Below are 24,479 nucleotides of genomic sequence, written 5' to 3'. Positions count from 1 at the left end.
TAGAAATAATAAAATATTATTATTAAGAACGTAGGAAGGGCCCAGCAGGATCAGGCCAGTGGCCACACCGGGCCTCACCAGGCGGGCATCCTGTTCTCACAGTGGCCAACCTATTGCCTGTGGGGAAACCCACAAGTGGGTTTAGAGCGCAAAACACTCTCCCCCCACCTGCGGCTTCCAGACACTGGTATTCTGAAGCATCTCTGCCTCCGACTCAATCGGTGGAACTCGGGGTCGTGGGTTTGAGTCCCCACGTTGGGCAAAAGATTCCCGCATTGCAGGGGGTTAGACTAGATTACACTTGTGCCCCCTTCCAACTCTACAATTCTGCTGTTCTTAAGCCATTGTGGCTAGTAGCCTTTGATAGCCCTGTCCTCCCCAAATTTGCCTAATTCTCTTTTAAAGGGCGGCTGAGCCACAGAGATGTACCGTATTTTTTGCTCTATAAGACTCACTTTTCCCCTCCTAAAAAGTAGGGGGAAAGGTGTGTGCGTCTTATGGAGCGAATGCAGGCTGCGCAGCTATCCCAGAAGCCAGAACAGCAAGGGGGATTGCTGCTTTCACTGCGCAGAGATCCCTCTTGCTGTTCTGGCTTCTGAGATTCAGAATTATTTTGTTTCTTGTTTTCCTCCTCCAAAAACTAGGTGCGTCTTGTGGACTGGTGCGTCTTATAGAGTGAAAAATACGGTAATTTCCAGAGGGGGTATGGGTGAGGTGCTTGTGGCAACAGTTTGCGGACTCCCCAAGAAAGGGGCAGGTGACAACGGCCTGTCACAGAGTCTGTCGGTTCGCAGTTCAACTGGGTAAGCATTGTACACAGCACTAATGAAAACAACAGCTTGTAAATCCTGGGTTTGGCAGCTCAACGTGGTGTATATACATACACCCCTTGTGGTTTTCATAGTCAGTCTCTACCCTCTAGGACTGTAATTGTGTGCAAGAGAGAGAGATTTATTTTATTTTATCTTAGCACAAGGGATCCTTGCTAAGCTACGGTTGTTGGCCTTCTTTAGAGGCTGCCATGATGCTCAAAACTGTGCGGCGTTGCGTAGGTACAACCCAGCCTCTGCACCTCGAGGCGGCTAAATCAGAAAGCTGTTGGGTATTGGTTTTTAAATCACAAAACTTTCTCTGGTTTCTTGTGTACCTTTGCTCCCTAAATTGACTCCGGCACAGAAACCGCTTCCTGGAACGTCCTGTGACGCTTCAGAAATATATAAAGGTTTGAGAATGAAGGCTGGATCTGGTCGAAATTGCCTGCCCAAAAAAACCCACACATCTGCCTTGGCTGCTCAGGTTTCGGGGGAGTTTGGGTTTGGATTTTCTGAACCACAGACCATGGAGCCAATCCCCCCAAAAAACCCTCCGCAGAAAATATATTGGAGTCAGTGTGCAGTGACACCCCTAATCTTGCAGCTGAAAGAAATTGGTTATATTATTCTCTGGAACTGGAAGGTTGACAGATTGGGGGGGGGGGTTGGAATTGTGGAGAAATGACAAATATCTGTTGCGGTGGGTCAAATGCGATGAGTGGTTTAGGTCGTGTGTTTGTGGAAGGTGCATCATCTCCCCCCCCCCAAAAAAAAAAAGCTCTCAAAAGCCTCAGTACACCTCCCTGTTTACCTTGTGCCCGTAAAAATATGCATACTATATATGCATTCTTTTGCATTTTGTGTCATTCTTTGACAGAAACTAGCCTCGCTTCCTTTCCTTTCCGACGTCTTTGTCAAGCGCTCATGAGGGCTAGCACCTTGTTTCTTAATTTAAAAAAACAACAACCCCAACCTCTGAGAACTAAGGCCGCAGCGTCCTGTTCTTCCCAGGGACAAGTTGCGAGCCAGCGGATTCAGCCGGCTACCCCCTTAAGCCTTCCTGCCAGGCCTCTTAACAGACGTCTGCTCCTTGCTGCCGTTACACTGAAGCAGAAGGAAGGCTGCAAGTTGCCTCCTCGTCCCTCCTTCGCGTTCTGCCTCTTAATGCATTGTTCCTTGGTATCGCTGCCTGCAGCAGGCTTCGTGATCTGTGCAGGGGTGTATTTTAAATCTGTTTACCATACATGCAAGCTTCCTCTTCCAGTAAGCTGGGCTGTTCTTTTCATCAGAGAGAGAGAGGGAGAATGAATATGTGGCACCCCTTTAAAAATGTGGCTAAATATACTTTAGTGCACAGAAATTAGTGGGGGGGGGAGAGAGGGAGAATTTCAAATCTGTGCAAGAAAATTGTTTCACAGGTTGCGATGAGCGGAGCGGGGCGAAGGTATCAAAAAGAGGAAAGTGCGAGGGGAGACAACTGGGTGTGCAGATGGGCACCTTACCTTTAAAATAAATAAAAATAAATAAGAGAAATCAAAAATTAATTTAAAAGAGGGCTTGGGGATGGAGAAGCCTTATCAAGGCACCTGGCCAGACAGCAAGCTTTGGTAACTACCGTATTTTTCGCCTTATAAGACGCACCAGACCACAAGACGCACCTAGTTTTTGGAGGAGGAAAACAAGAAAAAAAATATTCTGAATCTCAGAAGCCAGAACAGCAAGAGGGATCGCTGTGCAATGAAAGCAGCAATCCCTCTTGCTGTTCTGGCTTCTGGGATAGCTGCACAGCCTGCATTCGCTCCATAAGACGCACACGCATTTCCCCTTACTTTTTAGGAAGGAAAAAGTGAGTCTTATAGAGCAAAAAATACGGTACTTTGTGTAGTGAACATGGAGTGTGTGTTTGTGTTAAAAAGGGGCAACTTTGGCTGATTATTTGAGGGAAGGGACCTATAAATTGAAATCCACGCATATATGGTTACTGAGGCTGTATGTCCATTCGAAAGCGTTGCTGTAATGGAAAATGTCGTCCCCCGCCCCTTAAGCTGGCCTTTCCTTCTAACGGCGAGCAGTTTCCTTCTGTTTATCAAACTGTACATTTTCTCTCTCTCTCTCCCGTTTCCTTCAGTATTTCGAAAAGGGCATTTCTGTCGAGGTTCGGGTGGTACGTGGCTGCCTTTGATCGACTAAAATTGGGGTGATTCATCCATAGGCGGTTCCAGGTTTTGATTCGCGTGATGGTGGCAGGTTAGGGCTTTTTAAGGGGGGGGGCGGTGGAACCTGCCAGCCTCCCCTCCCACTTTGGAACTGATTTGTCGGCTGATGCAAAATCACTCCCAAACTGCTCTTGCGCACGGCCGTAGCACCAGGAATTTGCCACGCTTGCTGTCTGGGGTCTGCAGATGATGCTTTTCAGAGAAATATTTATTCTCGGCCTCCCAAGCAGTTGAGGGCCACTTCTGCAGGGCGGCTGACTTTTCCGACGTGGAATAAATCTGAACACAGCTGTTTCCCGACTGCACATTTTGCCGTCTGCAAGTGGCACATGCTTTAAACCCAGGATGGAGGCTGGTTTAGGAGCACTGCTGTGCGGAGCCAGCCCGCGACATTCTTGAGGACTAGCCTCTTAGGACTGGATTCTCGTCTGGATTAAAGACCTCCTCGGTGTTGCTTTTTGATCCACGAGCATCCCGTTGCGGAAGCCGTACACCAGGCTTAAATTGGTCAAAAGGTTGTTAGAAATGGCCTTGCAGAGCTGGACCAAAACACCATCAAACCCAGTGTTCTGCTCCTGGCTGTGGTCAGCCAGATATTTCTGGGGCCATTATTTTCTAGAAGTCCCTGATACTCTTCTATCTGAGAATGCAATTTCTCCAGTCTTCGGTTTTTGGAGAAATTGCATTCTCAGATGGATGTTCCTGGGGAGCTGAGGCAAGCCATAGATGTTTCAACCCAGTGCGCTGTCTCCAGTGTTTTGTTGTTGTCGTCCGTGAGCCAAGGAGGATGTCAAAATGGCCCTGCTTGGGGAGCAGTTTTTCTCTGGGCTCTGATCCTCATCAGTAGCAATCACATATGGGCCAGAGACTCAGGTTTTGTTGTGCAGAAGCAGTTAAAACATTTTGAAGGTGGCCCAAGGGGGCCCATGTGTGCATGTTTGAGTATCTATTTTTAGTGCACACGCTTTGGAACTCCCTGCCGATGGACACCTGGCACTCTTCTTCACTGCAGCCTTTCTTCCTGCCTGCTAAAAACATTTCTGTTGGTTAAACCACAGAGCCTAGGGCTTGTTAACAAGCAGAGGACCAGGTATTGGGGCTGACAGAGACCCACTTTAATCCTCTTGCTAAGGGACCAGGCCAGAGGCAGCAGCTTTTTAAAGGGTACACTAATAAAAGGGTAAACTAAAGGGTACAATAATAAATTATTATTATTATGTATTACAGTATTTTAATATATTCTTGGAAGCCGCCCAGAGTGGCTGGGGAAGCCCAGCCGGATGGGCGGGGTATAAATAAATTATTCTTATTCTTATTCTTATTATTATTATTATTATTACACTGGTGGCTCCTTGTGTTACCTGTTCACTGCAGGCCTGGAAGCTGCAGTGACCCTGTTCGGCCACCTGCAGGGGTGGCGCTGCAGAGCAGCCGAGGTAAAGCCGCAGAGAAATCAAGTACAGTGGTACCTCGGGTTACAAACGCTTCAGGTTACAGACGCTTCAGGTTACAGACTCCGCTAACCCAGAAATAGTACCTCGGGTTAAGAACTTTGCTTCAGGATGAGAGCAGAAATCGCGTGGTGGCAGTGGGAGGCCCCATTAGCTAAAGTGGTGCTTCAGGTTAAGAACAGTTTCAGGTTAAGAATGGACCTCTGGAACGAATTAAGTACGTAACCAGAGGTACCACTGTACCAGAGTCCTTGGGCGCTGTGCCATCGCGTTGCTGGCAGGTAGATGCTTTGCAAAACGACGCCCGCTTCGCCCTAGATACAAACCGAGCGGCATCCTAATCAAGGACCTGATCCACCACCAGGTAGCCATTCCAAGCAGGATCCTTTGAGATGAGTGGGAGCTGCACAAGAGCACCGCCACACCATAAGTTGGCAACCTATGCTCCGGCTGGGCTGGACGGGCCTTGGCATGTGTGCATGTTTGTGTATCTATTTTTAGTGCACACGCTTTGGAACTCCCTGCCGATGGACACCTGGCACGCTTCTTCACTGCAGCCTTTCTTCCTGCCTGCTAAAAACATTTCTGTTTACGCAGACGCGGGTGGCGCTGTGGGTTAAACCACAGAGCCTAGGGCTTGCCTATTAGAAGGTCGGCGGTTCAAATCCCCGCAACAGGGTGAGCTCCCATTGCTCAGTCCCTGCTCCTGCCAACCTAGCAGTTCGAAAGCACGTCAAAGTGCAAGTAGATAAATAGATACCGCTCTGGCGGGAAGGTAAACGGCGTTTCCGTGCGCTGCTCTGGTTCGCCAGAAGCGGCTTAGTCATGCTGGCCACATGACCCGGAAGCTGTACGCCGGCTCCCTCGGCCAATAAAGCGAGATGAGCGCCGCAACCCCAGAGTCGGCCACGACTGAACCTAATGGTCAGGGGTCCCATTACCTATACCCAGTCGTGTAGGTCTTTTCACCTGGTCTTTAACTCACTGCTGAATTTAATTCTTTTCTGGGATGTTTTAAATAGAATGTTTTAACTGTTTCAATGAATAATGTTCATAGAATCATAGACTCATAGAATCATAGAGTTGGAAGAGACCACAAGGGCCATCGAGTCCAACCCCCTGCCAAGCAGGAAACACCATCAGAGCACTCCTGACATATGGTTGTCAAGCCTCTGCTTAAAGACCTCCAAAGGAGGAGACTCCGCCACACTCCTGGGCAGCAAATTCCACTGTCAAACAGCTCTTACTGTCAGGAAGTTCTTCCTAATGTTTAGGTGGAATCTTCTTTCTTGTAGTTTGGATCCATTGCTCCGTGTCCGCTTCTCTGGAGCAGCAGAAAACAACCTTTCTCCCTCCTCTATGTGACATCCTTTTATATATTTGAACATGGCTATCATATCACCCCTTAACCTCCTCTTCTCCAGGCTCAACATGCCCAGCTCCCTTAGCCGTTCCTCATAAGGCATCGTTTCCAGGCCTTTGACCATTTTGGTTGCCCTCCTCTGGACACATTCCAGTTTGTCAGTGTCCTTCTTGAACTGTGGTGCCCAGAACTGGACACAGTACTCCAGGTGATGTCTGACCAGAGCAGAATACAGTGGCACTATTACTTCCCTTGATCTAGATGCTATACTCCTATTGATGCAGCCCAGAATTGCATTGGCTTTTTTAGCTGCCGCGTCACACTGTTGGCTCATGTCAAGTTTGTGGTCAACCAAGTCTCCTAGATCCTTTTCACATGTACTGCTCTCAAGCCAGGTGTCACCCATCTTGTATTTATGTTGATGTTCATCATGCATATAGTCATCATCCCTGGCCTTCAGTTCTGCTGCCTGGGGCTGCCTGGGAGTTGGGATTCCATCAAGATCTGGGGTGGCCATATATCTCCTTTTCTGGATTTGCAAAATAAAGTCACAATTTTTTGCGGGGGGGGGGCAGCTTTTTTTGGGTAGTGTGACTGTAGGGAGCAGTGCACGTTGAATTTTTCAGCTTTCAAATTCTCAAAGTGGGGGGGGGCATGCTGAAAAGTTGCAACGTGACTTGGGAATTCAAAAGATCGTTTGGTGAAATGAATACGATTTGCTTTTGCCTGGCAAGTCAAAAATGTGCGCAAAGTTGCACAGAGATCGTTAAGACGCGATTGCCAAGTGCTTGCAATTCTCTTATATCTTGTCGTTATTTAGTATTAGCTGGCATTTTGCAGAAGGTAAAATTTAAACGCTTTGCTTTTCCGTAAGCACCTTATATGCTTCTTCGCCAGACGCGGATTTTCCAAGCAAAATGTTGTCCAGTCACAAAATAGAAGGGGGATTTGAATTCCTCACACCCCAAAGCATATTTTTAAGACCCTTTAAAAATTTAAGACCCCCCCCCCCGAAAGGACATACCCTACGGTAGGAAGGCCAATACCTCAACACTGACTAGATTACTTCCGGGTTTTGCCGCTCGCGCATGCACAGACGCTCAAAATGACATCATGCGCAGTAGCAGCGAATTGTGACCCGCGCACGCGCAGGCACGGGTTGCATTCTGCTCATGATGCGAACGGGGCTCCGGAATGGATCCCGTTCGCATCCAGAGGTACCACTGTATTTTAAATTGGTTCCCCCCCCCCCCTATTATGTTTTTACTGTGATTTTACTGGGGTTAGCTGCCCTGAGCCTGGCGCTGGCTGGGGAGGGCGGGGTACTAAAAATTGGTTTATTTATTTATTTATTATCATCATCATTATTATTATTACAGTGGTACCTTGGTTTAAGTACTTAATTTGTTCCGGAGGTCCGTTCTTAACCTGAAACTGTTCTTAACCTGAAGCACCACTTTATCTAATGGGGACTACTGCTGCCTCTGCGCTACCGAAGCACGAGTTCTGTTCTTATCTTGAAGCAAAGTTCTTAACCTGAAGCGCTATTTCTGGGTTAGCGGAGTCTGTAACCTGAAGCGTATGTAACCTGAAGGGTATGTAACCTGAGGTACCACTGTATTATTATTATTATTATTATTATTATATGCTTTTGCAAAACTCTGTGCTGTTCTCCACATAAGGTGGGGAAAGGCAAACAAGAGATGAACGGCACTCATGGTTGGATTACTGCAATGCGCTCTCTGTGGGGCTGCCCTTGGGGTCTGTCCGGAGGCTTTAGCTGGTGCAGAACACAGTGTTTAGGTTGCTTGGGGGGGGGGGCAAACTGCCTCCGGCATAGAACATCCTGCACATATTGTTACTAACATGTGAGTCCCTGTGCAATTTGGAACCAAATCACCGTATTTTTCGCTCTATAAGACGCACCAGACCACAAGAGGAGGAAAACAAGAAAAAAAATATATTCTGAATCTCAGAAGCCTGTACAGCAAGAGGGATCGCTGCGCAGCGAAAGCAGCAATCCCTCTTGCTGTTCTGGCTTCTGGGATAGCTGCGCAGCCTGCATTCGCTCCATAAGGCGCACACACATTTTCCCTTACTTTTTAGGAGGGAAAAAGTGAGTCTTATAGAGCAAAAAATATGGTATCCTGTATCAACCAGCAGATATCTGCTGTCTGCAGCACAGACTTTGCGGCAAGTCCCAAAGAACTCAGTAACTCGGAGTAGGGCTTTTAGTGTGGCAGCCCCTGCCCTGTGGAATACCATCCCTGTTGAGGAGAAACGGCAGGCGTCCGTTGCCTGCTCTTCCTGGAAGCAGGCAAAGACGTTTGCTTCCCCACAGCTGGATAAACAGTTCTTGACCGTTTCTAAGGGCTTCAGTCCCACCGTCAATGTTCTTTGTTTGTTTCTGTGTTTCGAACTGTTTTTAATTATTTTGCCGTGAGACGGTGGTTCAGAAAGCGATCAATAAGTCAGTGTTAAAAATAATAATTACGTATCTTTAGGTGCCGGGAAAAAGCTTTTTCTTTTTTCCCATCAGGACTTTTGCTTTTAATTATCTGTGGCCTTATGCTGGAAGTGGGGTGTTTCAGTCTACTTTTTAATAAACAGAATTCTCTTTTAGATTAGGTTTTTTTTAAAAAATGCTGGGTTTAACGTATGTTGGTGTTCGTTTAAAATATTGTAAGTCGCTTTGAGTTGCCATGGCAAAAAAAAATGTGACAATTAAATTGCATAAATCATAATGATGCCACATTTTTAAAGACCCTTGCAAAAACCCCGCACGCACCTGCGTTCAAAGTGTTGAATGCAACATCTTCTGGGCATAAACAGGTGTACATTTCAACCACTGTGCAAGCCTTGTGCAAGTAGATGAGGACGAACGCTGAATAAACAGTCGTCTGACGGTTTGCCTGCCTACAGGAACTGTCAGTGCTCTACATCTGCCTGCCTCCTTTATTTATGCTATGGCACATTTTCTACTGGTTTCCCACCCTCGTATCTCTCCCTTTTTTATTTATTGTGCTTACACTCTCTTATGAAGGACGTCTCTGCATGTGCTGCGCAGCGACAGCACCCAGAGGCCTCCTTGCACAAGATCGAAATCAGCGTCCTCCGCCTCCTTTTGCTCCCAGTCAAGGCGACATCTCCCCACCCCACCCCCAACCTGCCCCACCCCCAAGCAATTTAATGATTAACTTTGCGAACAAGGTACTGAAAAAACATTTGCTTGCTATAAGAATCAGATTAGATCAGAGTTTGCATAACGCTCGGCAGCTGAGGCTGCTCTTCCAGTGACTGTGATGGGCGCACATCTAAAGCCAGCTGCCTTCTGCTAACATTCGGCCAAGACACAAGCACAACACCTGCTTGGCATGTAGAACGTCCCAGGTTCAAGCCCTGCCTTCTCCAGATACGTTAAAAAAAAAAGAGTTCATAAAAGATGGGTTAGACCAGGGGTCAGCAACCTTTTTCAGCCGTGGGCCAGTCCACCGTCCCTCAAAACATGGGGTGGGCCGAACTGTATTTTTTTGGGGGGGGTGAATGAATTCCTATGCCCCACAAATAACCCAGAGATGCATTTTAAATAAAAGCACACATTGTCTTCTTCTTGTTGTTGTTTAGCCGTTTAGTCGTGTCCGACTTTTTGTGACCCCCTGGACCGGAGCACGCCAGGCACTCCTGTCTTCCACTGTCTTCCGCAGTTTGGTCAAACTCATGCTGGTAGCTTCTATGACACTGTCCCACCATCTTGTCCTCTGTCGTCCCCTTCTCCTTGTGCCCTCCATCTTTCCCAACATCAGGGTCTTCTCCAGGAAGCCTTCTCTTCTCATGAGGTGGCCAAAGTCTTGGAGCCTCGGCTTCAGGATCTGTCTTTCCAGTGAGCAGGGCTGATTTCCTTCAGAATGGAGAGGTTTGATCTTCTTGCAGTCCATGGGACTCTCAAGAGTCTCCTCCAGCACCAGAATTCAAAAGCATCCATTCTTCGGCGATCAGCCTTCTTTATGGTCCAGCTCTCACTTCCATACATCACTACTGGGAAAACCATAGCTTTAACTATACGGACCTTTGTTGGCAAGGTGATGTCTCTGCTTTTTAAGATGCTGTCTAGGTTTGTCATTGCTTTTCTCAGAAGTTGAGCTACGAAGTGCCTAATGCAAATTCTGCCTTTGCCTTCAGCACACTTCGTGGCCTGATTCTGTGCATCAATGCGGGCCAAACTCTAATCCTCAGGGTTCCTCCTCACGACATGCAGCTTGGAGGGGAATGATTCTGACCTACATTACAGGCCCGTTCTCACGGTTGCAACCATTTACTTCAGGCATTTTGAATCATCTAAAACAGGGGTCAGGCAACTTTTTCAGCAGGGGGCCGGTCCAGTGTCCCTCAGACTTTGCGGGGGGCCGGACTATATTTTTTTTGGGTGGGGGGGAGGATGAACGAATTCCTATGCCCCACAAATAACCCAGAGATGCATTTTAAATAAAAGCACACATTCTGCTCATGTAAAAACACCCCACAAATAACCCACATGCTGATTCTCGGACTGTCCGCAGGCCGGATTGAGAAGGAGATTGGGCCGGATCCAGCCCCCGGGTCCTAGGTTGCCTACCCCTGATCTAAAAACACGACTCTGTCTTTTTATTATTATTAAAGATTTTATTGATTTACAAAAGTGTGTGCAATGTCTCTCGTATTTTTTTCCCCATGTAACATTTTTACAAATCAGTTTCATTTGTTGAAGGGAAGATAATTCAGGGTGAGAGACTGGAAGAAGAAAGGTTTATCTCACTAGGGAGAGCAGAGAGGATCCACCTGTTTCCGTGTGGGAAAAGCTATACATTTAAAGCGGACTCTGCGTTCCCCTTTCTTTTGCTGTTTCTGTTTGTATTTAGATTAGTTTCTTTCATTATGCTTATTGCATTGCATTATGAAAAAGCTTTAATGCAATCTTATGAAATCATCAGCATCATCACACCTCTTTGCCCTGGCTTTTGGCACTTGGAAGGGTTTATTTTTCAGACTCAGGTGCTGAAACCTTTCCAACATTTTGACTTCACCTCCCAAAGGGGCCTCTTCCCGAGACAGATGGATGCCAACCAACTATCCTTACAGGGCGGATTTGATTTAAATCAAATCGATTTAATTCACAATTTAAATCACTAGTTGGTAAGACTGTATTTAAATCTTTTTCCTTTTTTTTTACAGAAAGACACATTTTTGCTGGTATAATCTTAATATTTACAACCAGATGAAGGTTTCATTTTTAGAATAACAAATTTTCAGAGTAGTTTTTACAGTTATCTCAAAAATGACTGATTTGGCTATACGATTAGAAATACATAGACGGATAATTATGAAATTATGGTGAGGTTAATTATAAGTTAACTGTTTATATTTGGACAACTTTTCTGCTGTACTTTATTGGAAGGAGAAAAGTAATCATTCCCTTAATAACAATTTAAACAAAACAAAAAAAATTCCTTCCAGTAGCACCTTAAAGACCAACTAAGTTAGTTCTTGGTATGAGCTTTCTGAAGAAGTGTGCATGCACACGAAAGCTCATACCAAGAACTAACTTAGTTGGTCTTTAAGGTGCTACTGGAAGGAATTTTTTTTGTTTTGACTATGGCAGACCAACACGGCTACCTATCTGTAACTGGAACAATTTAAACAGTTTATTTAACTAAAACAGTAACATTATAGCATATGTATCCATGTTTGTTAACTGAGGTGGTTAAACAATTTTTATTTTGAAAAAACTTGGACTGAGTTTTAGCACACATGAAAAACTGAAAACAAATCCTTATTTCCTGATGAATAGCTTTTGGACTATAATGTAACTTAAATAGAAAACTATATTTAGAAAGATTTTTTTCCTCCAAAAGCATTTTACGTATTTTAAAAATCCAATTTAAATTTTTAAAAATCCTATTTATTTATTTTTTAAAAAATACATTTATTTTTATCCACGCTGCATTTTTTCTGTAATTGCACATTTTTAAATATTGCATTTCAATGTTGTTTTGCATGCAATGTTGTCTTGCAATGTTGCCACATACCCTGCGACCTTAGGATGAAGGGCAGGTAATCGATGACATCCATCTTTCTCAGGAGACAGTGGAAGTGTGCACATTTGGGGGTGAAGTCAAACTGTTGGAGAGTTACAGCACCTGCTGTGGCTGTAGAGACCGATACAGGAGAGACATGTTTTGTGTCAGCTGGGGCAGAGGAAGGCGTCCGGTTGTGCTGCTGCAGATGCACCTGGGTGTTCCTTCTCTCTGCCCTCCTCCTAGGAGCATAGCTGTCAACTGTCCCTTATTTGGCGGGAAAGTCCCTTATCCCAGTGCCGTGTCCCCCTGCTGTCCCTTATTGATGATGCCCCTTAAATTTCCCAGGTTTCAAAGGAAGCAGCTCCTCTCCCTCCCTCCCTGCCAGCCAGGGAGGAGGGAGGCTCCAGCTGTGTTGCTTGGCTGCGTTGCTCACCCAATAAGGAGTCTCAGAACGACTGGGGGGTGGAGCTTGCATGCCTTGTGCCAATCAAATCGGCCGCGTTGCCTGGGGACTTGCCTTTGCTCAGCGCTTCCCAGCGGAGAGGGGACGGTGGTTTCCCTTGCTGCATCCCCTTTGCCGAGTTGCTGCGCTGTGGGAACCACCGCTTGAGGCTTCGTTTGGCTGCTGGCTGGGCTTTCTGCCTTTGGCTTGGAGGGGCTCAGAAGTCGATCATACCTGTGCTGGGAAAATCCCTTATTTTGGCTGATGATCCCTTATTTTCAAATCTGTAAGTTGACAGCTATGCCTAGGAGTCCTTAAACAACAACAACAAATAGTGATAAATTGGTTTGTGTGTGAGAGAAAGAGCGGAGGACTGTTTTCTCCCATGGCACGCGATGCTTCTGGGGCCACTCGGGGGGGGGGGGGTCAAGGCAGCTCCTCCCTGATTGCTCCTCCTCTTTGCCCTCTTCCTCTCCCCCTCCCCCCTTGTTTTTCTTTTAAAAATGCTTTAGATAATTAGAAGTTACTTGGAAGTATCAAATAGGCTTAAGATTAGAATAAGAATGAATTGCAAAGCATTAAGGATTAGAATACTAATAAAAGAGAAGAGGATAGTAAATTGAAGGAGTTAATTTTATTGGAAATATGATTTTGGAAAAGTATTACAAGGTGATTCAATGAAATTCAGGGGGGATTTGAGGAAGTCAACTAACGATGAAAGTTAAACTAGGTCTTAGAAGTAATAAGTGTTTTTAATCCCCCCCCTCTTTTTTTCCTTTAGTGTTGTAATGTGTTTTCTTCTGTGTGGGGAGAAAAAGAAAAACACAGCAAAAAAGATGAAAAAGCACAAAAACCAAATATTTTTCCGACATACAAACTCATTTCAAGACTACAAACCGTATTTTAAAGAATCTGTACATAAGATTCCTGGGAAGAATTTACCTTCGTATTTATACTTTTCTACTTTTTGCATTCTTTCTGTTCCTCTATATCGGTTTGAATCCCTTATTTGTATTCTTTTGACTTCCCTCTACCTCTTTTCGCAGTTCCTCTGCTTCTCTTACTATTACGTAATCTGTATTGAATTATTGAACTGAACGAGCTTTCCCTTATATCTGTGAATTTAATCAAGGAGCAGCCAAGGGTGTTGTTGCTGGAACCATGTTTTGTTTTTGTTGTTTATGTAAAATTGTAATTTATTTCCCTCCCAAGTACAGTGGTACCTTGGGTTACATACGCTTCAGGTTACATACGCTTCAGGTTACAGACTCCACTAACCCAGAAATAGTACCTTGGGTTAAGAACTTTGCTTCAGGATGAGAACAGAAATCGTGCTCTGGTGGCGCGGCAGCAGCAGGAGGCCCCATTAGCTAAAGTGGTGCTTCAGGTTAAGAACAGTTTCAGGTTAAGAACGGACCTCCGGAAGGAATTAAGTACTTAACCCAAGGTACCACTGTATCCAGAATAGCCCATGAATAAACAAATTAACAAAATGATGTTCATTTGGAAGTAAAGGATAAGGCAGTCCTGTTCATGGGATAGTGTTAACAGTATGTTGCTGGCCTTGTCGACTCCTACATTTGGATTTTAAATAAAAAGTTTTACTTAACAATTTGACGAAGTAAGAACTTTGGAAAGATGCTGTCCAAAATGACACTCACGTATTTACAAACCGCAGGGACCAAAGGAAAAAAAAAGATTAAAAATAAAAACACAGAGAATTTATGAAAATAGAGGTTTCCTATTTCCACCCCCACAGGAGGGAACCATGTTTTGTCAGATACTGTATTTTTCGCTCTATTAGACTCACCAGAAGATTGGATGCACCTAGTTTTTAGGGGAGGAAAACAAGAAATAAGAAGCCTCCTGAACGAAGAGGGAGCGCTCCTCCCTCTTCACACAGGAGGCTTTGCAGGGCTGCCCTTGAAGGCAGGAGAGTAAGCACGATTGGTGCGCACTGATCCCTCTTGCCCTCCTGGCTTCAGCGAAAGTGAGCCTACTGGCTTTCCTCCTGCAAGAGCGCGGCTCTTGGGGGCTTTTCTGGGAGGTGGGGGAAGGGACAGAGCCACACGCTCTGTCCCTTCCGCCACCTCCCACAAAAGCCAGGGATAGCTGCGCGAAGCCGCCGCAGGGCAGTGGGATGAAGGCTCCCCACTCCTCTGCAGAGACTTCATCCCGTGGCTAAACCAGAAGCTAGAACAGCCAGTGGGATCCTGATCACTGTCCTGGCTTCTTTAGCCGCACACAGCCTCTCCCAGGCAAGGGGAGCCTTCATCCCCTGCCTGGGAGAGACTGCGCACGTCTAAGGCTCCCCCAAGAGCCGCGCTCCCTTTAAAGAGCGCATGGTGTGTGTGTGCGGTTCTTGGGGGCTTTTCCCGAGGAGGGAGAAGGGTAGCCCTTCTCCCTCCTGAGGGAAAAGCCCCCAAGAGCCGCACACATGCTCCACGTGGCTCTTTAAAGGGAGCGCTGAGCAGAGCCTCCCGCCTGCATTCGCTCCATAAGACGCACACACATTTCCCCTTAACAGTGGCATAGCGTGGGGGGTGCAGGGGGGCCCGGCCGCACCGGGCACAACATCTGGAGGTTAGGGTTAGGGGGCGCAAATCCACGGGTTAGGGGGCGCAAATTACTTGCCTTGCCCCAGGTGCTGACAACCCACGCTACGCCACTGCCCGTTAATTTTTAGGAGGAGGGAAGTGCGTCTTATAGAGTGAAAAATATGGTAGTTTTCAAAACGGCCCCGTTCTTCTTTAACCTCGTCTCCAGAGTGGTTCCTTCTGAATTCTTCTATCTCTTTGCCCTCCTTCGTTCCCCAGTTACATGGTTCGGGTGCGGGCTGTGGTGATGACCCGAGACGACTCAAGCGGGGGTTGGGTGCCCATGGGCGGCGGCGGCCTGAGCCACGTCACCATCTGCAAAGTCCGGCGCCCGGAGGAAGGGCGGCGTCGCCAGTACCTGATCAGCGGGGAGCGCCTGCGGGACCAAACGGTGAGATCGACAGGGGTTTTATTCGGGGAGAAGAGGGGGTTTGCGACGTGCAGCTGGCGGGAAGGGAAAGAGGAGGTTGCAAACAGAAGAGCCCACCATTGAAATAAATTCAGCAAAAGGGCTTGATGCCTCCCTTTCCATGGAGGCGTAGGTTGCAGACACAGTGTTATGTACTGAGTTCAATAGGATCCAAAATGCAACAGTCTGATTAGTCCTAGAACAATAGGATCCAAAATGCAGCAGTCTGATTGGTCCTAGAACAATAGGATCCAAAATGCAGCAGTCTGATTGGTCCTAGAACAATAGGATCCAGAATGCAGCAGTCTGATTGGTCCTAGAACAATGCAGCAGTCTGATTGGTCCGCAGGAGCCACCCAATCCAGCTCCAGGTGGAAGTGAATCCGCAACCTGATTGGCCTACAGGAGAATCCCGGAATTAGCCAATCACGTGCAGCCCATTGTGTAAATAATGTATATAAAGCAGATATTTTGGGGGAGCTTCCATTCCTCCTCACCACTATGGTTGAATAAAGAGCATGAAATCCACTCTCGACTCAGAGTATATTTCACACAGCAAAGGTGGCATTTTTCCACCTCCGCTGTATTAAGCAGTTGGTTCCTTACCTTTCTCGCCCTGATCCGGCCACAGTGATCCATGCAACAGTCACCTCCAAGCTTGATTATTGTAACTCGCTCTATGCGGGTCTGCCCTTGAAGCTGACCCAGAAACTCCAGCGGGTGCAGAATGTAGCCCATGGACCTCAGGTTGCTGACCCCTGCTCTACAGCATATACAGAAACCTCCTTTTTGACTGTTGAGCCCACTGTTGATCTCGTCTACCTTTGGATCGCCCTCCCATCAGATGTCAAGGAAATAAACAACTATTGGACTTTTAGAAGACATCTGAAGGCAGCCCAGTTTAGGGAAGTTTTTAATGTTTGATGTTTTGTCGTGTTTTTAATATTCTGTTGGGAGTCGCCCAGAGTGGCTGGGGAAACCCAGCCAGATGGACGGGGTATAAATTATTATTATTATTATTATTATTATTATTATTATTATTATCTGCCAGAGTCTGTCTTCGCATGCAGGGATTTCCCTAACTCACTGAGGGTTTGAGACTCATTGGCTACCCCCACCTGGTTTAGCCTCCCTGTTGAAGATGTTCCCAGGGTGTGACCGCTGTCACAGGTTGACAGCTTCTAGGAGCCACAGGTGAGAGTTGAGTGCAGGGTGGTGACCAAAGTACCCCAGAAGGAGCACGGCGTGTCCCCCCCTCAGAGGTACTACTCTTCTTCTTAACACCCCCTACACCCCTCTGGCAATAGTAGCTCTGTGAAACCATCTCACCCGCTGGAAGAGGCTGCACAAAGCCAAAGGCCTGGGAAAAACTAAACGCTTTTTTGTCCCCTCAAGATCTGGCACCAGGTGCGCCTTCCCAGGGAGAGCATTCCACAAGCGAGGTGCCACCACTGAAAAGGCCTGCTGCCGTGTCCTCAGAAGCTCCAGCGGAAGTGGCACAGAGAATAGGGCCTTCGGTGGCAATTGCGGGTTGCGAGGTCCTGCTATGCTTACAGGGTCATAGAATCATAGAGTTGGAAGAGACCACAAGGGCCATTGAGTCCAACCCCCTGCCAAGCAGGAAACACCCTCAGAGCACTCCTGACATATGGTTGTCAAGCCTCTGCTTAAAGACCTCCAAAGAAGGAGACTCCACCACACTCCTGGGCAGCAAATTCCACTGTCAAACAGCTCTTACTGTCAGGAAGTTCTTCCTAATGTTTAGGTGGAATCTTCTTTCTTGTAGTTTGGATCCATTGCTCCGTGTCCGCTTCTCTGGAGCAGCAGAAAACAACCTTTCTCCCTCCTCTATGTGACATCCTTTTATATATTTGAACATGGCTATCATATCACCCCTTAACCTCCTCTTCTCCAGGCTAAACATGCCCAGCTCCCTTAGCCGTTCCTCATAAGGCATCGTTTCCAGGCCTTTGACCATTTTGGTTGCCCTCCTCTGGACATGTTCCAGTTTGTCAGCGTCCTTCTTGAACTGTGGTGCCCAGAACTGGACACAGTACTCCAGGTGAGGTCTGACCAGAGCAGAATACAGTGGCACTATTACTTCCCTTGATCTAAATGCTATACTCCTATTGATGCAGCCCAGAATTGCATTGGCTTTTTTAGCTGCCGCATCACACTGTTGGCTCATGTCAAGTCACAGCCTCCCACTTCAAGGGACAGGGCAGATGCAGATTTGGGGTGAATCCAGCCCTTTCTCCCCTCTCTCCCAGCCTTTGACCTCGGGTGGCGGCTGTTTCCCCTTAACCTCCTTCTTTCCCTACGGCAGACCATCTTGGAGTGTGCTCTGAAGAGGGACCTCGTCTACAACAAGGTGAACCCCATTTTCCACCACTGGAAAGTCGGAGACAACAAGTTTGGCCTCACTTTCCAGAGCCCTGCCGACGCCGTGGCCTTCGAGAGGGGGGTGCAAGCTGCCCTGGAGGAGATTGCTGAAGGTGAGGGGGCAGCAAGGTGGGCAAGCAAGGTGCCTTGCAGAGTCAGGGGCATCAGTGCTGCTTGCCAGGTTTCTCACACTATGCACTCACCCCGTGCTTTTCAACATCTACGTGCAGCCGCTGGGAGAGATCATCAGGGGGTTTGGGCTGGGTGTTCATCAATATGTGGATGATACCCAGCTCTACCTACAGTGGTGCCCCGCAAGACGAATGCCTCGCAAGACAGAAAACCCGCTAGACGAAAGGGTTTTCTGTTTTGGAGGTGCTTCGCAAAACGAATTTCCTATGGGCTTGCTTCGCAAGACAAAAATGTCTTGCGAGTTCCTGCGGGGTTTTTTCCCCTTTCCCCCCCTTTTTCCCAAGCTGCTAAGCCGCTTAACAGCTGATCCGCTAAGTCGCTTAACAGCTGATTCGCTAAGCCGCTTATCAGCTGATCCGCTAAGCCACTTATAGCGCTAATCCGCTAAGCCACTAATGGGCTTGCTTCGCAAGACGAAAAAACCGCAAGACGAAGAGACTCGCGGAACTGATTCTTTTCGTCTTGCGAGGCACCACTGTATTTCTTTAAAAAAAAAATTAAAAAATTTCAACACAATAATTTTAACAAAAATGCATCATCCACATTATTCCCCCGTCCATTTTCCCCCTCCCCCCTAAACAAAAAACCCAGCCTCCCCCCCCCCTGGACTTCTCTCAGCTCCTTTCTCTAGTTTCTCAACACATCTTTCTGTCTGCATGTTGTAAAATTGTAAAGATCCTCAAATTATCTATCTATATAGTACAATAAAGAGTTTGTGAATGTTTATTCAAAACCGGCCAAAGAGTCCAGTTCATTTTGTTGCTTCTGCAAATATTTCGTAAAAGGTTCCCATTCATCTTTAAAATCACAGTTATCCTTGTCACGTAGTTTGTGTGTCAGTTTTGCCAATTCCGCATAATCCATCAGTTTTTCTTGCCACAGTTCTTTCGTCGGGATTTCCTCATTCTTCCATCCTTGTGCTATTAAAACTCTTGCCACCGTTGTCGCATACATGAAAATATTTTAAAATTTGTTTGGCAGGTCTTTCCCCACAATCCCTAATAAGAAAGCTTCGGGCTTTTTCACAAATGTTAAATGAAACATTTTCGTTATATACTCGTTATATATCATTCCCAAAACATTTTAATTTTGCTACAGTCCCACCACATATGATAAAAAGTCCCTTCTTTTTCCTTTATATTTCCAACACAAATTTGAGCCAAGCTCTACCTCTCTTTCAAATCAGAACCAGTGAAGGTGGTGAAGGTCCTGTGTGAGTGTCTGGAGGCGGTTGGAGGATGGATGGCATCTAATGGATTGAGGTTGAATCCTGACGACAGAAGTACTGTTTTGGGGGGGCAGGAGGCGGGCAGGTGTGGAGGACTCCCTGGTCTTGAATGGGGTAACTGTGCCCCTGAAGAACCACTTCTGGACTGACAGCTGTCCATGGAGGCGCAGGTCAATTGTGTGTCCAGGGCAGCTGTCTACCAGCTTCATCTGGTACGCAGGATGAGACCCTCCCTGCCCGCGGACTGTCTGGCCAGAGTGGTGCATGCTTTGGTTATCTCCCGCTTGGACAACTGCAATGCGCTCTATGTGGGGCTACCTTTGAAGGTGACCCGGAAACTACAAGTAATCCAGAATGCGGCAGCTAGACTGGTGACTGGGAGCAGCCACTGAGATCACATAACACCGGTCTTGAAAGATCTACATTGGCTCCCAGTACGTTTCCGAGCACAATTCAAAGTGTTGGTGCTGACCTTTAAAGCCCTAAATGGCCTCAAAGGTATACCTGAAGGAGCGTCTCCACCCCCATCATTCAGCCTGGACACTGAGGTCCAAATCAATTTTTAATCATGATTTAAATCACTAGTCAGTAAGACATGATTTAAATCTCTCTTTTTTATAGAAAGACTTATTCTTGCTGGTATAATCTTAATATTTACAACCAGATGAAGGTTTCATTTTTAAAATATCAAATTTTCAGAGTAGTTTTTATGGTTATATCAAACATTACTGATTTGACTACACAATTAGAAATACATAGATAATTATGAAATTATGGTGAGGTTTAATAAGTTAACTGTTTACATTTGGAAAAACTTTTCTGCTGTACTTTATTGGAAGGAAAAAAATAATCATTTCCTTAATAACAATTTATTTAACTAAAACAATAACATTATAGCATATGTGTCCATGTTTGTTAACTGATGTGGTTAAACAATTTAAAAAAAAACAACAAACTTAAGCACGCATGAAAAACTTAAAACAAATGATCATTTCCTGACGAATAGCCTTTGGACTATAATGTAACTTAAATAGAAAACCATCTTTAGAAAGATTTTTTTCCCCAAAAAAGCATTTTATTTTAAAAATCCAATTTAAATAATTTTTATTTTCATTTTTTTGATTATTTTTAAAAAATCATTGATTTTTATCCACCCTGCTCAAGAGTGCATGGTAATAATTCCAGCCTAGCTGAAGCTTTTCTGTTTATAATGGGGGTGTGTGTGTTTTTTTGGTGGCGTAACTTTTACCCCTCTGTTTTCATTCTCTCAGGTTCCCTATCGCCTTCCTCTACCTCCTCCTCTCAGAACGATGCTGACGGGGCAGACGAAGCTCTTGCCGTAAGCAGTTTCCTGACATTTAACGCGCGGCGCTTCTGAGTGTGTGCAGAGCGCCTTACTCCCGTGGCAGGAATCATAATGTAGCCTTATTAGACTCTACCGACTGGTGGGGTCTGCGTTGCTCCCGGGACGGAGGAAGGAAGTCAAATGACACCGAGGTTGATTCAGAGAAAAAGTTTATTTTGCTCTCCGGATAGCAGAAGCCACTTGCGTGGTCAGTCCACAGCAAGTCCAAAGAAATGAGAAATTTCATGCACTATATATATATCCTCCAGGCACCCTCTCCCCCCTTCCCCAGGAATCCAACCACGTCAGCTTATACACGCAAGTTGACATCACAGATGTTCCTACTCCTTACTCTTAACCATAAAAGGGTTTTCCTCTTCCTGTATGTTTGACCATAAAAGGGTGTTCCTATTCCTGTTCCTATACTCTTATCTTGGAGCAAGAGGTCACCAACTCCTGGCGCCATTCCTGGACTAAGTCTATGCGTCAGAGTGTGGTCTTAATGTAAGATAAGATAGACAGAGTGCCATCCCTGCTCCACTGGAACAGCCAAGGCCATCCATTGCCGTCACGGACTGATAAAGGAGAGCGCTTTGAGCACTTGTTTATACAGCTGGCTTTCTGTTTATACATTGACTCATGAGCTCAAGTTAATGCATTTTAGAAATGCTCCCTTGCAGCAAGGGAAAAAATGCGGATTTTGGGTCTCGTTTCAGACTGACTGTACAGTCAGGTTTTTAGATTTGGGAAAACCATTCCTTCAATACAACCACAGAATTGTAGAGTTGGAAGGGACCCTGAGGGTCATCTAGCCCAACCCCGGGCAATGCAGGGATCTTTCGTCCAATGTGGGGCTCAAACCCACAATCCTGAGATTAAGAGCCTCGTGTTCTACCAACCGAACTTATCCCAGCAGCTCTTCCACCAAAAACACCAAAGGGTTGCGTCCCAACGTTCGTCAGGCCCTTTTGAATTAATGGGCAGGAATAGCTTAGCTCCATTAGTTTCACTGGGTCTGCTCTGTATCTAATTTAGTTGGGTGAAACCCAAAATCTGCACAAGGGAGTGCTTGCTGCACAAAATGGACCTGATCCTGCACAGCTCTTCTTATGATCTCATGAACATCCCAGGAAATCCCAGAGTTCATGTTTTGGTTTGGCTTTCCAAAATAATAATAATAATAATAATAATAATAATAATAATAATAATAATAATTTATTTATACCCCGCCCTCCCCAGCCAAGACCGGGCTCAGGGCGGCTAACACCAAATATAAAAGCAATTGACTGAAATAGAGCTTAAAAAACAAGATTAAAATACAACATTAAAACATTAAAATGCAGCCTCATTTCAGTGGAAACTCAATCAAAAACTTTTTGGGGGATAAAAACGTCTGGCTAACTATCCAGACTGGTCCTACACAGGCCAGAAAAAAGCCAGGGAAGTCCCCAAATAGGTGTTCCATCACAGAAGGAGAAAGGAAAAAAGAGGTGGAGGGAATCAAACTGAATCAAGATTCTTTCCCTCATGATTACCAACAAAGGGTTTGCAGGGCATGTCCATTGCCTGCTGAAAATTTGGAAAGCCGTTTTTTTTGGGGGGGTGGGGAAGGGGGCTGACTAATGCCCGCTAGGCCAGATGGACAGAAAGCCATGAAACACATTGGGTACTCTTGGACCGCTCACTCACTCTCTCTCAGCCCAGCCTTACCTCACAGGGTTGTCAAGACGATAAAATGGGAAGGAAAAGAACCGACATACCCCTACCTTGAGTGTCCCAAAGTTGCAGTGTGTGCTGGTCCCAAGGGTTAACCATGGGGCGAGTTCTGAGTCCAGTCTGAGGTCGAGGGTGCAGTATGGAGGCAGTCCGTCAAAGCTGAAGCAGGGTCCAAGGCAGGGAGTCGGGTGAGGTCAGGAATTCTGACAGAAGAGCAGGACAGGGTTCAGACAAGAACTAGCAACCAACAATGTTGCTCCCACAACCTGGGACTGGGGCTGGCTGGCTTTTATCTGCCCCGAGGCATAGGGCGGCCCCAATCCACAGGTGACTCACCTCTCCTGGCCTGGAGGCGAGCACTCCTCCTGGGGGAACTTAGTTCCCTCCGCCTCTCTGCCCTGAGCCTCTGCAGCTCAGGAGAGGCTGCAGGGTTACTGAACCCAGAGGCAACCTCAGCTTCCTCTGACGGGCTGAGAGTGGAGCACCTGCAGGCAATGGGTCCTCCATCGCCTCAGGAGCCAGAGCAGACTCAGCTGACGCCTGCACCTGAGGATCCAGCACAGGTGAGGACCCTTCAGGCTCAAGCCCCAGCCCCGGCTCAGCTGGTTCTGGAGGTGGGGAATCCTGTGCAGGCTGGGATCCCTCAGGTTCAGCCTCCGAGTCCAAATCCCAGGCCATCACACAGTGTAATGCAACAGATTAAAATAAATAACTGAAGTTTTGCACATCCTGCGTGCCTCTCGACGGGGACTGAGCTTTTGGGCTTCAGAAACGGGCGTCTAACCTGAGCCGCAGTTTGGCTGCAAGGCACCTCCATGCCAGTAGGGGCACTGTGGGCCAGGCAGCTGGGAGGAGAAGCCAATGTCTGGACCAGGGGTCAGCAAACTTTTTCAGCAGGGGGCCGGTCCACTGTCCCTCAGACCTTGTGGGGGGCCAAGACTATATTTTGAAATAAAAGAAAAAAACGAATTCCTATGCCCCACAATCAATCAATCAATCAATCAATCAATCTTTATTACAGTCCAGAGACCCAGCAAATCGTTACAAAGCAATACACAATTCATACAGCCTACCTCCAGGTTAAACAAGCATTTTGTTCAGAATATAGGGATCATTGGTTCTTGCAACCACCGATAAAAACTTTGCCACTGCTAATGTTCTAGCGTTTGTCTGGTCTTCCAATAGGAACCTGACATAGTGAGCCTCTGATTTTCCCGGGAAAGGTACCAGCAAGGGTAATATCAGTTCAGCTCTGGCTTGCTCATATTTTGTCTTGAGTACACGAGTAAAGTCTGTCCTGGTAGGGAATTCCTCTCAACCTGCCATCCAACACTGCAGAAGAAAAGACGTTTAGTCTGGCTTTGGTGAAAAGCCTTCGATAGTTTGGTACTGTCAGGTTTTTAATGTAAGATGTTAACTTAAAAACATGCCCATATTGTACTCCTACTGCCAGCGGACTACAGACTGCGTGTGATCGAGATCGCAAGTCACTGTGTGCATTATCCCATAATCTTTGCTTTAACATCTTTTGGGCGCCTTCATAACCCAGGTAATACAGTTGGGGGGGGTGAGAGACCAATAGAGGTGGGGTTTTTTAGCCATGGTTTTCGCCATTTGCTGACAAATTCCTCATTGGTCAGGTGTTGGTACAATCCCTTCCCTTGATCAAACACTGAAATCCTGAGCCAATGTTTTAGGGCAGCCCACCACACTTTAGTTGAAATTGGGCATTCACCAGCTTCAAACAGAAGTATGGAGTTGGGGACACAGTTGGGTACCTGCAGCAGAGATCGTAGAAATTTTGCCTGAAAGCCATCTAGCTTTGGCAGGTCCCCATTATGCCAGACATTTGCAGCATACAGGAGTTGGGAAACGGGTTTTGCATTGAAAACCCTTAAGGGGTTGCCCCACAAATAACCCAGAGATGCATTTTAAATAAAAGGGCACATTCTGTTGAGATGCGTCCAAGAATATGGGGGCAATTGGCAGGCCCCCAGCTGGCTCCAGCCCACCGGCCGGCAGCCGGGCGATCTCCGGTCCTTGGTTCAGCATGTAACTGCGACTCGAGCTTCAGAAACCTTCAGAAGCTGAGCATGCAAGCCAACAGAGAATCAAACTCTTCGCAACAGAAGGGCAGATAGAGGCTGTGTAAAGCGTATTTACAGGCATTTTATTCAGCATCAGGACAAAGGGCAAAACATGTCTTCTCCCCCTCGTGTCCAAGCAAAAAGCATAAGCAAAAGCTATACACAAATGGAAGTTCCCAGCAAGCT

General features: G+C 46.5%; 1 protein-coding gene and 1 long non-coding RNA gene across 5 annotated transcripts in view; one reads left to right on the top strand and one right to left on the bottom strand.

The window, feature by feature from the left end:
- Positions 1-24,479, bottom strand: part of LOC310851820 — a 626,966-nt gene that overhangs the window by 409,388 nt on the left and 193,099 nt on the right. The gene's annotated exons all lie outside the window — the stretch shown is intronic.
- The window catches only part of SPRED3 (sprouty related EVH1 domain containing 3), a 37,324-nt gene that overhangs the window by 7,773 nt on the left and 5,072 nt on the right, over positions 1-24,479 (top strand). For all 4 annotated transcript variants that reach the window (XM_083754076.1, XM_083754077.1, XM_083754079.1 and 1 more), the window contains exons 2-4: positions 15,154-15,325; positions 17,670-17,838; positions 20,417-20,484. In XM_083754076.1, coding sequence (XP_083610202.1) covers positions 15,158-15,325; positions 17,670-17,838; positions 20,417-20,484 — 405 coding nt within the window. In that variant the 5' untranslated portion in view covers positions 15,154-15,157. The remainder of the gene's footprint in view (positions 1-15,153; positions 15,326-17,669; positions 17,839-20,416; positions 20,485-24,479) is intronic.

The sequence above is a fragment of the Podarcis gaigeae genome (genome assembly GCF_964106915.1).
Source record: "Podarcis gaigeae genome assembly, chromosome: 8".
In the NCBI taxonomy this organism is placed as follows: domain Eukaryota; kingdom Metazoa; phylum Chordata; class Lepidosauria; order Squamata; family Lacertidae; genus Podarcis; species Podarcis gaigeae.
Note: the sequence above shows the minus strand (reverse complement) of the source record. Positions and strands in the feature narration are given on the sequence as shown.